This window comes from Entelurus aequoreus, linkage group LG18, assembly GCF_033978785.1.
Source record: "Entelurus aequoreus isolate RoL-2023_Sb linkage group LG18, RoL_Eaeq_v1.1, whole genome shotgun sequence".
Lineage (NCBI taxonomy): Eukaryota > Metazoa > Chordata > Actinopteri > Syngnathiformes > Syngnathidae > Entelurus > Entelurus aequoreus.
In genome coordinates, this window is record NC_084748.1 from 43,106,289 (window position 1) to 43,120,671 (window position 14,383).

Below are 14,383 nucleotides of genomic sequence, written 5' to 3' on the forward strand. Positions count from 1 at the left end.
TCCTACCATCAAGCATGGTGGTGGTAGTATTATGCTCTGGGCCTGTTTTGCTGCCAGGGAAACTGGTGCTTTACAGAGAGTAAATGGGACAATGAAAAAGGAGGATTACCTCCAAATTCTTCAGGACAACCTAAAATCATCAGCCCGGAGGTTGGGTCTTGGGCGCAGTTGGGTGTTCCAACAGGACAATGACCCCAAACACACGTCAAAAGTGGTAAAGGAATGGCTCAATCAGGCTAGAATGAAGACTGCTGCTAATCTGAAAAGTCCCATGAGGATGCTTGAGAGGATAAATGCTGAGTTGACACTTTGTACATCTGAATAGACTACTTTGGTTTAGGAGGATGAAGACAAAGGTTATTAAATCCAGGTTGTTTCTCTGACTGATGCCACGTTAAAACATCAGTCTTTTTACGTCAACCATACAACAAGCTTAGTTGCTTTTCTGTCATTTGTGTAATTATTGTTATGGTTTAATTTATATTGAACATGTATACAGACACATTATGATACATCATATAATATACATATTCTCATTTCTCTTTACAGCATGTTGGAAAAGGGGTAGGAAAAAGCAAAACTGTTTGAGTCTTACCCCTTTTCCAATTCAGAGCAATTACTAACGCATTTGTTCACTTCCTGTTTTGATCTTGAAATTGTAACACAATTTACATCAATTAAATACAACAGTTCTCTTTACGGTTAAGCCAGTCACTATTCACATAATGAGAAGAATATCTCATTTTCAACAAAGTTCATGATGTGTATCAATATTCTTCTTCCTTGTACTTTGTAAGCACTTCTAGTTTAAACAGCCTCTTAAATTGGATCATATTGACTTGTTTGCTTAATCCATTCAATAATTTATTTCCACATACTGATATGCTAAAGTCTTAAGAAGACTTTAAGTCCCATTTAAAACTCATTTGTATACACTACCCTTTAAATAGACCCTTCTTTTAGACCAGTTGATCTGCCGTCTCTTTTCTGCTCTGCCCCCCTCTCCTGCGTGGAGAGGTTATTAGGTGACCGCAGATGACGTGATAGTGTTCAAAGTTGGGACCCGGGGTGGACCACTCATCTGTGCATCAGTTGGGGACGTCTCTGCTCTGCTGACTTGTCTCCACTCAAGATGATCTCCTGCTGGCCCCACTATGGACTGGACTCTCACTATTATGTTAGATCCACTATGGACTGGACTCTCACACTAGTATGTTAGATCCACTATGGACTGGACTCTCACTATTATGTTAGATCCACTATGGACTGGACTCTCACACTATTATGTTAGATCCACTATGGACTGGACTCTCACACTATTATGTTAGATCCACTATGGACTGGACTCTCACACTATTATGTTAGATCCACTATGGACTGGACTCTCACTATTATGTTAGATCCACTATGGACTGGACTCTCACACTATTATGTTAGATCCACTATGGACTGGACTCTCACACTATTATGTTAGATCCCCTATGGACTGGACTCTCACTATTATGTTAGATCTACTGTGGACTGGACTCTCACTATTATGTTAGATCCACTATGGACGGGACTCTCACACTATTATGTTTGATCCTCTATGGACTGGACTCTCACTATTATGTTAGATCCACTATGGACTGGACTCTCACTATTATGTTAGATCCACTATGGACTGGATTCTCACACTATTATGTTAGATCCACTATGAACTGGACTCTCACTATTATGTTAGATCCACTATGGACTGGACTCTCACTATTATGTTAGATCCATGATGGACTGGACTCTCACTATTATGTTGGATCCACTATGGACTGGACTCTCACTATTATGTTAGATCCACTATGGACTGGACTCTTACTATTATGTTAGATCCACTATGGACTGGACTCTCACAATATTATGCTAGATCGTCGTCCATTGCACCGGTCGCCCAGCGGAGGGTCCCCACATCTGCGGTCCCCTCCAAGGTTTCTCATTGTCATCCCATTGGGTTGAGTTTTTTCTTGCTCTGATGTGGGATCTGAGCCAAGGATGTTGTTGAGGCTTGTGCAGCCCTTTGAGACACTCGTGATTTAGGGCTATATAAGTAAACATTGATTGATTGATTTATTGAACAAGCATCTATCTCCCTGCAGTAAACACATATATCTTATGTGTGACTGCCATCTACTGGTCACACCGATCATTATGTACCAAAAAAAAAATAGCTTCAAGGTCAGCAAGCACAACCAGAATTAATACGTACATTAGACGCACCGGGTTAAAAGGCGCACTGTCCAAATTTTAAGAAAATGAAAGGATTTTAAGAGTGCCCTATAAATAATAATTACGGGTAAATGTCTCAGAAAACCTGGAATTCTGGGAAATCTGGGAATTTTTGGAATTTGTCAAGGGAAAGCCTGCGGTTCCCGAATAGGCTGAATAGTTAGAATTTAGATTGCTTTGAATCGGGTGAAACATGTGGAAGGTAGAGCGTGCCAAAATCTGGAGAAGAAGAAGTAGAGGAATAACTAGATGAGGCAATTCCTGAAGAAATTGTGTGAAAATGGTCCAATGCTGAAGTTGAACTGATATCCTGGAATTTTTTTTTAGAATTGTTGAAGTAGAGCACACAATTGCCAAACAGGCTGCATATTTTCAAGTTGAAACAGTTTGAATCAGATGAAACATGTGGGAATTGTGGAACTTTGAAGAATGTCCTATTGAATTTCCCAAAAATATGGGAATTTCGGGAAAAGCGGGATTTTTTAGGAAAATGGTAAAAAACTTAAATGGTCTGAATCAGTTGAAATGGTTGGTGTTGTAATTTTTAAAATCGGTCGAGAAATGTTGAAGTAGTAACATGTTGAATTGAGAAATAGTATTACGGAATTCCTGGAATTTCGAGGAAACCGGGAATTTTTCTAGTTAAAAAAAACAACTTCGTTTTTTGTCCTAATTAAGAGGAATGTTTTGACGGTAGAACGTTTGAAATGCGTTGAAGAATGTGGAAGGAGTAGTCGCCAGAAAAAAGGGTGGAAATAGGGATTTGAAAAAACAGGAATTCTGGAAAATCCTGGAATTTGTTGGAACTTGGGAAAAAAAAGGTAGTTTTAATTTCCAGGATGGTGGAATGGTTGGAAGTTTGAAAAATGACCAATTCATTTTGAATGGTGAAAAATGTCTCAGAAAACCTGGAATTCTGTGACATCTGGGAATTTTTGGAATTTGCCCGCGATTCCCGAATAGGCTGAACAGTTTGAACTTGGAACGATTTGAATCGGGTGAAAAATGTGGACGGTAGAGCGCGCCAAAATCTGGAGAAGAATAATAATAATAAGTTGAAGAATATATAGATGAATTTGGGTGTAGAAAACCGTGAATACCATGAATTGATTAACGTGGACTTAAGCAAGTTGAAAAACGTATTCTGGTAATACCATTTAGTGGTCAATTGTACGGAATATGTACTGTACTGTGCAATACACTAATAAAAGTCTCAATCAATCAATGTGTGAATGCTTTGGAGCATTCACACAATTACCAAACAACTGGATGTAACCCTACTGCGACTAGTGAAAGGAGTTATCTCAGCTATCTCAACCTTCTGTTTCCCCATAACGCTAATTCCTCAGTATAGCCTGAACATACATGTCAAATTCTGTAAAGAATACCCTAAACAGGTAGCAAAAAGTATTGGGTTACCATTAACGTGTCTTGGCTTCGTGTTTAGCTTTTGCAGCTGGCTGTTTGTCAAACATTACACAGCAACAGAAACACTGACCTAATTCCACAAATCTGCTGGCCTAAATCGCTGGGTCTCTACAAATAAAATAGCTATGCCGTTCGATCAGAAGTAGCCATGGCACAAAAGGTGTAAATGACACAGCCCAAGGGTAATCTACGGTGTGAATGTCTATATACACGCAGTGTATATAGAGTATGTCATATAATTTAATTTGCAACAATATCCACTAATGCAGAATATGTGTATGACACCGAATGCAGTATTTTAAATACAATTCATCGGAGGACTCGTACTACTGTGATTGATCAGATTTGTTTACATTAAATATATTTGAGGCTTGAAATGAATACAGTTACTTGTGGCACACAAAAGGGGTGGACTTTATGTCAACGTGCAACTCATGGTTATGACAATGCAACGGATAAGAGATGATTGGAGATTCGGCGAGACAGGGTTGGATCATAAATGAGAGTATGAGGTCGGAGAAAGCCATTACGGCAAGTTTTGATAAGAAGAAATAACGATGGAAATGTGGTGTTGTAAAGGAACTACAGGGTATGGGTGAAGACACATAGGAAAACAACTCAGACTCAACGACTGGAGGGAGTTCTTTTACGTGACTGACCTTTTTCGCTGACACTTTCCATGTCCACGTCCTCACAGCTGGTGTACTCAGGCGTAGAGCCGCCCTCCTCCTCTGAGCTGCTTATGGACATCTGCCTCTTGTTTACTCCGCGCTTGCTCTTGTACGACCGCGAAGGGGGCGGACACAACGACTCGGACTGTTCCGAACTCTGAGAGTCCTTCCTCAGCAGGTTGTCCCCAGCTTTGTCTCTTGAACCTTGCTCCGAGCAGTCCTTGTTATCCGGCGGTGGCACGGGTCGCGCAGGTTCCCGCGCGGTCCGTTCCACAGAGTAAGCTCGGAGGTTTTCTGAGTGCGCTTTGCGATTTCCCCTCCTGGTCAAACGGTTTTCAGGCAACTGTGCGCCACTGCCTCCTCCTTCACCAGGCCCTAGTCCGACCTCGTTGATTGCCAGATCACTGTGTCTACGTTCATGGCGGACCTTGGAAACCTTTGCATGCATGCGCATCTCCTGCTCCTCCTTTTGGGGTTTCACAGGGTACCGAGCGAGGTTGGGGTCACTACGGTAGCGGTTCTGGAACTCCTCCTCACGTCGCTGGCGTTCCCTCTGTTCATCATCCTCTGTCCGTCTGCGATTTCTTTCCAAGCGACCCAAGCCCTCCTCCCCGTTATCATAGTCTTGAGAGTGGATCTTCTCTAGCCTGTGACCATTGCCTAACTGTCTCTCCCTTCGTTCGCCGAGGCCAACTCTTTCATCCAAAGATGACTGAGATGGCAACTTTCCAGCAGACCTCCGAGCAGTACCACGTCCCAACCCTCCCTTACTGTTTTGTTCATGGTAAGAAACCGGCCTTTTCCTGGAAGAGAAGGGCATTCCAATATTGTAAAATGACAGTAAAGTGTATGGACAAACAAGCCTGAACACATAATCGTGCCAAGAAGATCACGGGCTTCACTCTTCCTGTCTGTCTGTAAGCAGGATTATACTGACACAACCGAGCAAATTAACTTTATAGCCCAATGAACATGGGAGGCAGGGCTCAACAGAGAACTTAGAAAAAAACATGGTGCAATATCATTAGGGGCGTAAAGTCACTGGTGAAGAATTGTGTGGACATAGTCAAAAATAGCTATTGAACCTAAAGTACGATGGTTTGTTGACTGGGTTTCGCTCTATTTTTGCCACTACCAACCAGCCTTCTATGGTTTGTTAGTATAGATTTTGACATAACCACAAATCAAGCAAGCGATAATTATCACGACGGGGGTTTTCGCAGCTTACTACGGGGTTCGTTCTCCCGAAATGCAGACGGACCACTCCGGACATGGCGTGCGGGTAGGAACACGATTTAATTATCAAAACTCAAAGAGGTGTTGAAATGATCAATTTTCATAGGTACGGAAGTAGGAACAGGTAGCATCTTTTTTTTCACAATGCACTTCTGCCAAGACCTGCCCCCCCCACCCCCCGCCAAATTTGTATTGGTTGACGTGTGTGTGTGTGACGATTGCTGATATACGTCTCGTCTCTTACGTGAATGAGATAAATAATATTATTTGATATTTTACGGTAATGTGTTAATAATTTCACACATAAGTCGCTCCAGAGTATAAGTCGCACCCCCGGCCAAACTATGAAAAAAACTGCGATTTATAATCCGAAAAATACGGTAGTGTGTACAATAAAAATTAAAAAAACTGAGTGAGCATGTGTAATTCTCAAACGTCCTGTTTGTAGAGTCAAAAGACAGAATTTAAAGGCCTACTGAAATGAATTTTTTTTTATTTAAACGGGAATAGCAGATCCATTCTATGTGTCATACTTGATCATTTCGCGATATTGCCATATTTTTGCTGAAAGGATTTAGTAGAGAAAATCGACGATAAAGTTCGCAACTTTTGCTCGCTGATAAAAAAAAGCCTTGCCTGTACCGGAAGTAGCGTGACGTCACAGGAGCTAGTATTCCTCACAATTCCCCGTTGTTTACAATGGAGCGAGAGAGATTCGGAGCGACAAAGCGATGATTACCCCATTAATTTGAGCGAGGATGAAAGATTCGTAGATGAGGAACGTTACAGTGAAGGACTAGAGAGGCAGTGATGGACGTATCTTTTTTCGCTCTGACCGTAACTTAGGTACAAGCTGGCTCATTGGATTCCACACTCTCTCCTTTTTCTATTGTGGATCACGGATTTGTATTTTAAACCACCTCAGATACTATATCCTCTTTAAAATGAGAGTCGAGAACGCGAAATGGACATTTAAAGTGACTTTCATCTCCACGACAATACATCGGTGACACACTTAGTTACTGAGCTAACGTGATAGCATCGTTCTCAAATGCAGATAGAAACTAAAGAAATAAACCCTGGACTGGAAGGATAGACAGAAGATCAACAATACTATTAAACCATGGACATGTAACTACACGGTTAAAAATTCTCAGCCTGGTAAGGCTTAACAATGCTGTTGCTAACGACGCTAAGGCTAATTTAGCAACTTAGCAACTGGACCTCACAGAACTATGATAAAAACATTAGCGCTCCATTTTGTGACGTCACGCGCATAAATCATATCCAAAGGAGTTTTTCAACCGGAAGTGTGGCTGGAATTTTAAAATTGCACTTTATAAGTTAACCCGGCCGTATTGGCATGTGTTGCAATGTTAAGATTTCATCATTGATATATAAACTATCAGACTGCGTGGTCGGTAGTAGTGGCTTTCAGTAGGCCTTTAAGCAAGGTGTTTTTTTAAAGCCACGCAAACGCGGCGCGATTTAGTGATGTCAGACGGCAACGAGATCAATATATTACTTAGATTGTTTTACTTTTTTAGTGGATTAATAGTCATCTGTGGATTACCGGATCACTAGGATGAAGCGCGGTAGTGGCGGTTGTGAGTAAAGACTATGTCCGCACAAACAAGGATATTTCAAAAACGCCTATTTATTTATTTTGTCTCTCAGTTAGCAGCATAACTTAAAAAAGTAATGTGCAGATTTTATTGAAACTATCAGGAGATGTCAGAAATGGGGTATGTAACAAGTGCTTAGATTTTGAGGAAGATCCGAAAAAAAGCTACCGGTTGTTTTTACTGTTTAAACCAGTGGTCCCCAACCTTTTTGTAGCTGGGGACCGGTCAACGCTTGAAAATTTGTCCCCCGGTCCGTGGGACAAATTTTCAAGCGTTGACCGGTGGGGGGGGGGGGGGGGGGGTTTCATAAAGAAATACAATCATGTGTGCTTACGGACTGTATCCCTGCAGACTGTATTGATCTATATTGATATATAATGTATATATTGTGTTTTTTATGTTGATTTAATTAAAAAAAAAAAAAAAAAAAAATTCTTTTTTTTTTCTTTCTTTTTTTAATTAAATTTCTTGCGCGGCCCGGTACCAATCGGTCCGGTGGTTGGGGACCACTGGTTTAAACGACGGTGATGGCTACTATTATTTGCGTCAATGTGAACTTCATCATGCTGTAATTGTCCACATGATTTTGTTTACTGTCCGTTAATATACAATGTGAACTTCCTAATGCAGTAAGTGTCTGCATTAGGAAAACTATGAAAGATATATCATTTAAAATAATGACTTACTTGTAGCGCGAGTGACAAAGTCTACACTAGGTAGGTCTGCACGATGTAGTTCAATTTTGATTATTTTGTTTGCGGAAAAACTTAGGTGTTGATACGGAAGCATGCTCATGTTGACGGAACATCGGATCATTTCTACTACGTTATCTAAAGTTTACATTGTGAGCCTCAACTTCTCTCTGTGTGTACGCTAGTAGCCATACCTCCACCTACAGTGGCATAGAGAATGGATGACTGACGAGAGGGTTCACTTCATTAGTTTTATTCTGATATTAGATGCACTATATTGACAAAAGTATTTGGCCGCCTGCCTTGACTCACATATGAACTTGAAGTGCCATCCCATTCCTAACCCCTAGCGTTCAATATGATGTGGATCCACCTTTTGCAGCTATTACAGCTTCAACTCCTGTGGGAAGGCTGTCCACAAGGTTGCGGAGTGTGTTTATAGCAGGGGTGTCCAAAGTGCGGCCCGGGGGCCATTTGCGGCCCGCAGCTAATTGTTTACCGGCCCGCCACACATTCTGGAAATACTATTGTAAAAATAAAAAAGAACATTAAAAAAAGTGGAATGCGGTGAAATCTAACGAGAAAAAGTTGCAATGTTGACACAAAAGCTGCCATGCAGGCTGTTTTTTTTTTCTTTTGTCTTTCTTTCTTTTTCTTTTTTTGCCATTGCTCAAAAAAAAAAAAATAATGACAAAAAATACATGTTATAATGAATTATTTTCAGGGCTCCAATTACTTCAAATATTTCACTTTAAAATGTTTTATGTGGTAAATATTGCATATATTGTGTAGTAGCCATATAAAAACATCAAAGTTTTCTTTGACAAAAGCGCATAAAACAAACAAAATAATAGTTCCAGCATAAAATCGACGGATATATCTGAAGTTGATCTCGTAACTTAAGTGTTGAAAGTAAAATAAAAACCTAATAAAAATTTATCACTTTATGAGTGGGGCACCTTTTGGATCCCAAATATATTTAGTGATTTTTTTATTTATCTTTTCACTGTGATTACTCAAAAATATGAAATAATTAAAATCAATAGTGTCCTGCATTATTGTTATTTTAAGGCTCTAATTACTAAATACTGCATATTTCAGTTTTACTATAAAAAAACTAAGTTGTTTTTGACAGAAAAGCCATAAAACATTTTTTTTAATTTGTATTACTTCATATCAACTTGAAGTTGATATAGAGATTTACTGTAAGCGTTAAATAATTTAAAAAAAATAATAATCTGACTCATTTTTAACAATTTAATGACTGAGACCCTTTATGGTCCCCGGGACCCCTAAAGGTAAGATAAATTAAAAAAAGATATATTTTGTTATGGTTTGAAAATGAAAAATATCAAAATGGCCCCCACATGCTTTAATTTTTCCGTGTGCGGCCCTCAGTGGAAAAAGTTTGGACACCCCTGCTTTATAGGAATTTTCGACCATTCCTCCAAAAGCGCATTGGTGAGGTCACACACTGATGTTAGTCAAGAAGGCCTGGCTCTCAGGCTCCGTTCTAATTCATCCCAAAGGTGTTCTATCGGGTTCAAGTCAGGACTCTGTGCAGGCCAGTCAAGTTCATCCACACCAGACTCTGTCATCCATGTCTTTATGGACCTTGCTTTGTGCCCAGGGGTATAGCTCGGTTGGTAGAATGGCCGTGCCAGCAACTTGAGGGTTCCAGGTTCGATCCCTGCTTCCGCCATCCTAGTCACTGCCGTTGTGTCCTTGGGCAAGACACTTTACCCACCTGCTCCCAGTGCCACCCACACTGGTTTAAATGTAACTTAGATATTAGGTTTCACTATGTAAAGCGCTTTGAGTCACTAGAGAAAAGCGCTATATATTCACTTCACTTCATTTCACCCTGGTAAGGGCCTGCTCCAGGAGTTGGGCTTGGCCCCTTGGTTCCAGTAAAAGGAACTTTGAATGCTCCAGTATACCAAAACATTCTGGACAATACCACACTCCCAACCTTGTGGGAACAGTTTGGAGCGGGCCCCTTCCTCTTCCAACATGACTGTGCACCAGTGCACAAAGCAAGGTCCATAAAGACATGGATGACAGAGTCTGGGGTGGATGAACTTGACTGGCCTGCGCAGAGTCCTGACCTGAACCCGATTGAACACCTTCGGGACTAATTAGAACGGAGACTGAGAGCCAGGCCTTCTCCACCAACATCAGTGTGTGACCTCACCAATGCGCTTTTGGAAGAATGGTCGAAAATTCCTATAAACACACTCCGCAACCTTGAAGAGTTGAAGCTGTAATAGCTGCAAAAGGTGGACCGACATCATATTGAACCCTATGCAGTGTTTCCCATAAACTACCAAGATACCTGTGGCGGTGGGGGCGTGGCTATGGGCGTGTTCACCATGACATCATCGAGTAATTTGCATAATGTACTACAGTGATATGATTTTCTCTAAAAAGGCTCAAAAAATTTATACTTACTAATTAATAACAGTTTTGTTTTAAACGTCCATCCATCCATCCATCCATTTTACAATATAATTACAACACTTTATGTACATATTTATATACAGATTTGAACAATAAGTTATTCACTGAAATATATTAAGTGTGGTTCTTACAAAAAATATATCTTGTAAATATATAGAAGCTAAAATGTCTCTTGAAGCTCTGCCCCTTTAACTAGTGAATACTAAATAATTTAACTTTAGCCTACTACTACAACCATATTATTTACCAGCAACATAAAGTGAAACAGAGACAGAGGTGTCGTGCCACAGTCAGTAACAAATAAACAGAAAACAGTAGTGGTGGTAGATAGACACAAAGCTTCATCAAACATCTGATCCACTGAACAAAGAGCTCCAAAAAAAGTAAATCTGAACAGCCTATAAGGGCATCTACATCAACTATATGATTTGCCTGAAAGGTGGACAGGACAAAAAAAACAAAAAACAAAATAAAAAAATGGTGGCGGCCTAATTCTTTCGTGGCAGGCCGCCACAAATAAATGAATGTGTGGGAAACACTGCTATGGGTTAGGACTGGGATGGCACTTCAAGTTCATATGTGAGTCAAGGGAGGTGGCCAAATACTTTTGGCAAATATAGTGTAGCTCAATCAATTAATGTCTTATTATGCCCATCCCAGGTTCATTGGCAACACTAAATTGGCCCTAGTGTGTGAATGTGAGTGTGAATGTTGTCTATCTACGTTGGCGACTTGTCCAGGGTGTACCCCGCCTACCGCCCGCATGCAGCTGGGATAGGCTCCAGGGGGGACAAGCGGTAGAAAATGGATGGATGGATGTATTATGCCCATCCCTTACAGTGATAATACAGGTAAGCAATTCCAGACATATTCCAGTGACAAAACTTACTTTTCTCGAGGTGGTTCACTTTGAGAGCGGGTACCAGGCATGGCGTCAGGACCCTGAGTGGCAGCAGTACCACCCGCCGGCGTCTGCGTCCTGTGCGGCAGGGCAGTGTTGCTATTAGCTGTCGACGACGGGGCTTGAGACTTGGAGCGCAGCAGCTTCACGTCCCGCTGGGCCTCGCCCCCCGTGGACGTGGCGTTCAAAGTGGAGCCCAGGTTCCCAGGCCGCACCCCTGACTCTGAAAACCATTCTCCTGATTTAGTGAGAATCTCTTGCTGCTTACGGCACAGGTTGCATACCCACATTACCTGCAAGAGTTGAGACGACAAAAGGTGTTTGACTTGTTGAAAGAAGTGGCATGTTTATGACACTCAATATCATTCATAGAAATTAGGAAAAGCAGAGCAAGTGTTCTTCTTGGAGGACATCATTTTGACTGGGATCATTTAAAATACTGTTTTATATTGGGAATTTGCCACCAATTTACATAAAACATTTAATTATGATAATGGTGACGAAAAAACAAATATTTAGAAAAAAGGTTTTCTTTAAAAGCGCAAATGATCCAGATTTTATTATTTAAAGATTTTTTTGTCTCCGTGATTTAGCACCACAGCTAATTATTATCGCAAGTCTCTACATCAGTGTTTTTCAATCACAGTCTGGTGTGCCGTGGGAGATTATCTAGTTTCACCTATTTGGGTTAAAGATATTTTTGCAAACCAGTAATTATAGTCTGCAAATGATGTGTTGTTGTTGAGTGTCGGTGCTGTCGAGAGATCGGCTGAGTAACCGTGTAATACTCTTCCGTATCAGTAGGTGGCAGCCGGTAGCTAATTGCTTTGTAGATGTCGGAAACATGGTTTGTCGTGATCACAATATGCAGACGACAGCGGGAGGCAGGGTGCAGGTAAAAAGGTGTCTAGTGCTTAAACCAAAAATTAAAAAAATGTCATGATCCGTAGCCCGGATCATGTTTTTGTTATGTTCTGTTAGTTTTGGACTCCCTTAGTTCCTGTTTTGTGCACCCTTTGTTGGTTACTTATTATTTTCACCTGCCTCTGATTGGTGTTCGGGACGCTCACCTGTTTTCCGAGCACTAATCAGAGGCATTATTTAAGCCTGCCTTTGCCGGTCAGGCGGCGCTGGCTTCATTGTTTGCTTCATGCCACAGTTACGTGAGTATTCCTTATCTCTAGTCCAGGGGTGTCCAAACTTTTTCCACTGAGGGCCGCATTCTGAAAAATCAAAGCAAGCGGGGGCCATTTTGATATTTTTTATTTTAAAAACCAATACAATATATGTTTAAAAAATATACATTAAGGCCTCCACTCAGGCTTGATCCCGGGGACCCCAAAGGGTTTTGGTCAAACAAATATTAAAAATGTGTCATTATTCAGTATTATTATTTTTATTATTATTCAAGTTTTAAATCTCTCGGTCAACATTAGGTCTATCTGTCAATATAACGGTTTTAAAGATTTAAGTTGTATGCTCTTGTTGTCAAAGAAAACCCTGTTTTTTTATGGAAAAAATACAAAATAGGCAATATTTTTTAAGTGGAATATTTGAGATTGTATAATAATTGGAGCCTTAAAAAGGTCAATAACTCATAACGACATTGATTTTAATTCATTTATATGTTTTGAGCAATGACACTTAAAAACAAATCACACTAAAATTATTGGGGATCCAAATAATTATAGTGTTAAAAAATAAATTCTATTTTTTTTTTACTGTTTACTTTTAACACAATAATCTCGAGATCAACTTCAGATCTATCTGTCAATTATACTTTTTATTGTTGTTTATGTTCTTCGTTTGTTCGTTTTAGGCCCTTTAAAAAAAACAGCTCAGTTTTTTATATGGCAAACACAAAATATGCAACATTTTCTCCAAAAATATCTCAAATGTGACGTAATTGGAGCCTTGAATAGGTCAATAATTCATAATGACATTGATTTTGATTCATTATAATTTTTTAAAGAAAGAAACAGCCTGCATGGCAGCTTTGTGTTATTAGAGTAAACATTGCGACATTTTCTTGTTATATTTCACCTGTTTGCTCTTTTATACCACTTATCATGTTTTTAATTTTTTTCAATCGTATTTTTAAAATGTGCCGTGGGGCCGTTAAAAAATGACCTGCGGGCCACAAATGGCCCCCGGGCCGCACTTTGGACACCCCTGCTCTAGTCTATGCCAAGTGTTAGCTTTTGCGTCCAGTGCGATCGGCACGTTGCCCCTTGGGCTTGTTTTCTGTTTTTGTACGTCTTTGATTTTTGAGGAATAAATCATGTTCCTACCTGCACGCCTTGTCCGGAGTTGTCCCGTCTGCATCCCAGGGGAACGAACGAACCCCGCAATAAGCTGCGACCCCCCCGCCGTGACAGAATGAAGCCAGTCGACTGACCGGCAAAGGCAGGCTTAAATAATGCCTCTGATTAGTGCTCGGAAAACAGGTGAGCGTCCCGAACACCAATCAGAGGCAGGTGAAAATAATAAGTAACCATGGTAACTAAAACAAACTCAAGGGTGCACAAAACAGGAACTAAGGGAGTCCAAAACTAACAGAACATAACGAAAACATGATCCGGGCCACGGATCATGACACAAAAGGCAGGTGCTGCTAAGAAAAGGCATTGAAGCTTGGGGAAGGCTATGCAGAACGAAACTAAAACTGAACTGGCTACAAAGTAAACAAAAACAGAATGCTGGACAACAGCAAAGACTTATAACGTGTGGAGCAGCGGACGGCGTCCACACAGTACATCCGTGCATGACATGACAAGACAATCAACAACAAAACAGGAGCGCAAGACAAGAATTAAAGGCCTACTGAAACCCACTACTACCAACCACGCAGTCTGATAGTTTATACATCAATGATGAAATCTTAACATTGCAACACATGCCAATACGGCCGCGTTAACTTATAAAGTGCAATTTTAAATTTCCCGGCAAACTTCTGGCTGAAAACGTTTCGATATGATGACGTTTGCGCGTGACGTCAATGGTTGAACCGGAAGTATTCGGACCCCATTGGATCCAATACAAACAGCTGTTTTCATCCCAAAATTCCACAGTATTCTGGACATCTGTGTTGGTGAATCTTTTGCAATTTGT

The 14,383-nt window shown here is 40.6% G+C and overlaps 1 protein-coding gene across 2 annotated transcripts in view; it reads right to left on the reverse strand.

Moving 5' to 3' along the window:
- rims1b (regulating synaptic membrane exocytosis 1b) overlaps positions 1–14,383 on the reverse strand; it is a 220,202-nt gene that overhangs the window by 122,169 nt on the left and 83,650 nt on the right. For both annotated transcript variants that reach the window (XM_062027187.1, XM_062027188.1), the window contains 2 exons: positions 11,261–11,565; positions 4,347–5,161 (listed from right to left, as the gene is read on the reverse strand). In XM_062027187.1, the coding sequence (XP_061883171.1) occupies positions 4,347–5,161; positions 11,261–11,565 (1,120 nt within the window). The remainder of the gene's footprint in view (positions 1–4,346; positions 5,162–11,260; positions 11,566–14,383) is intronic.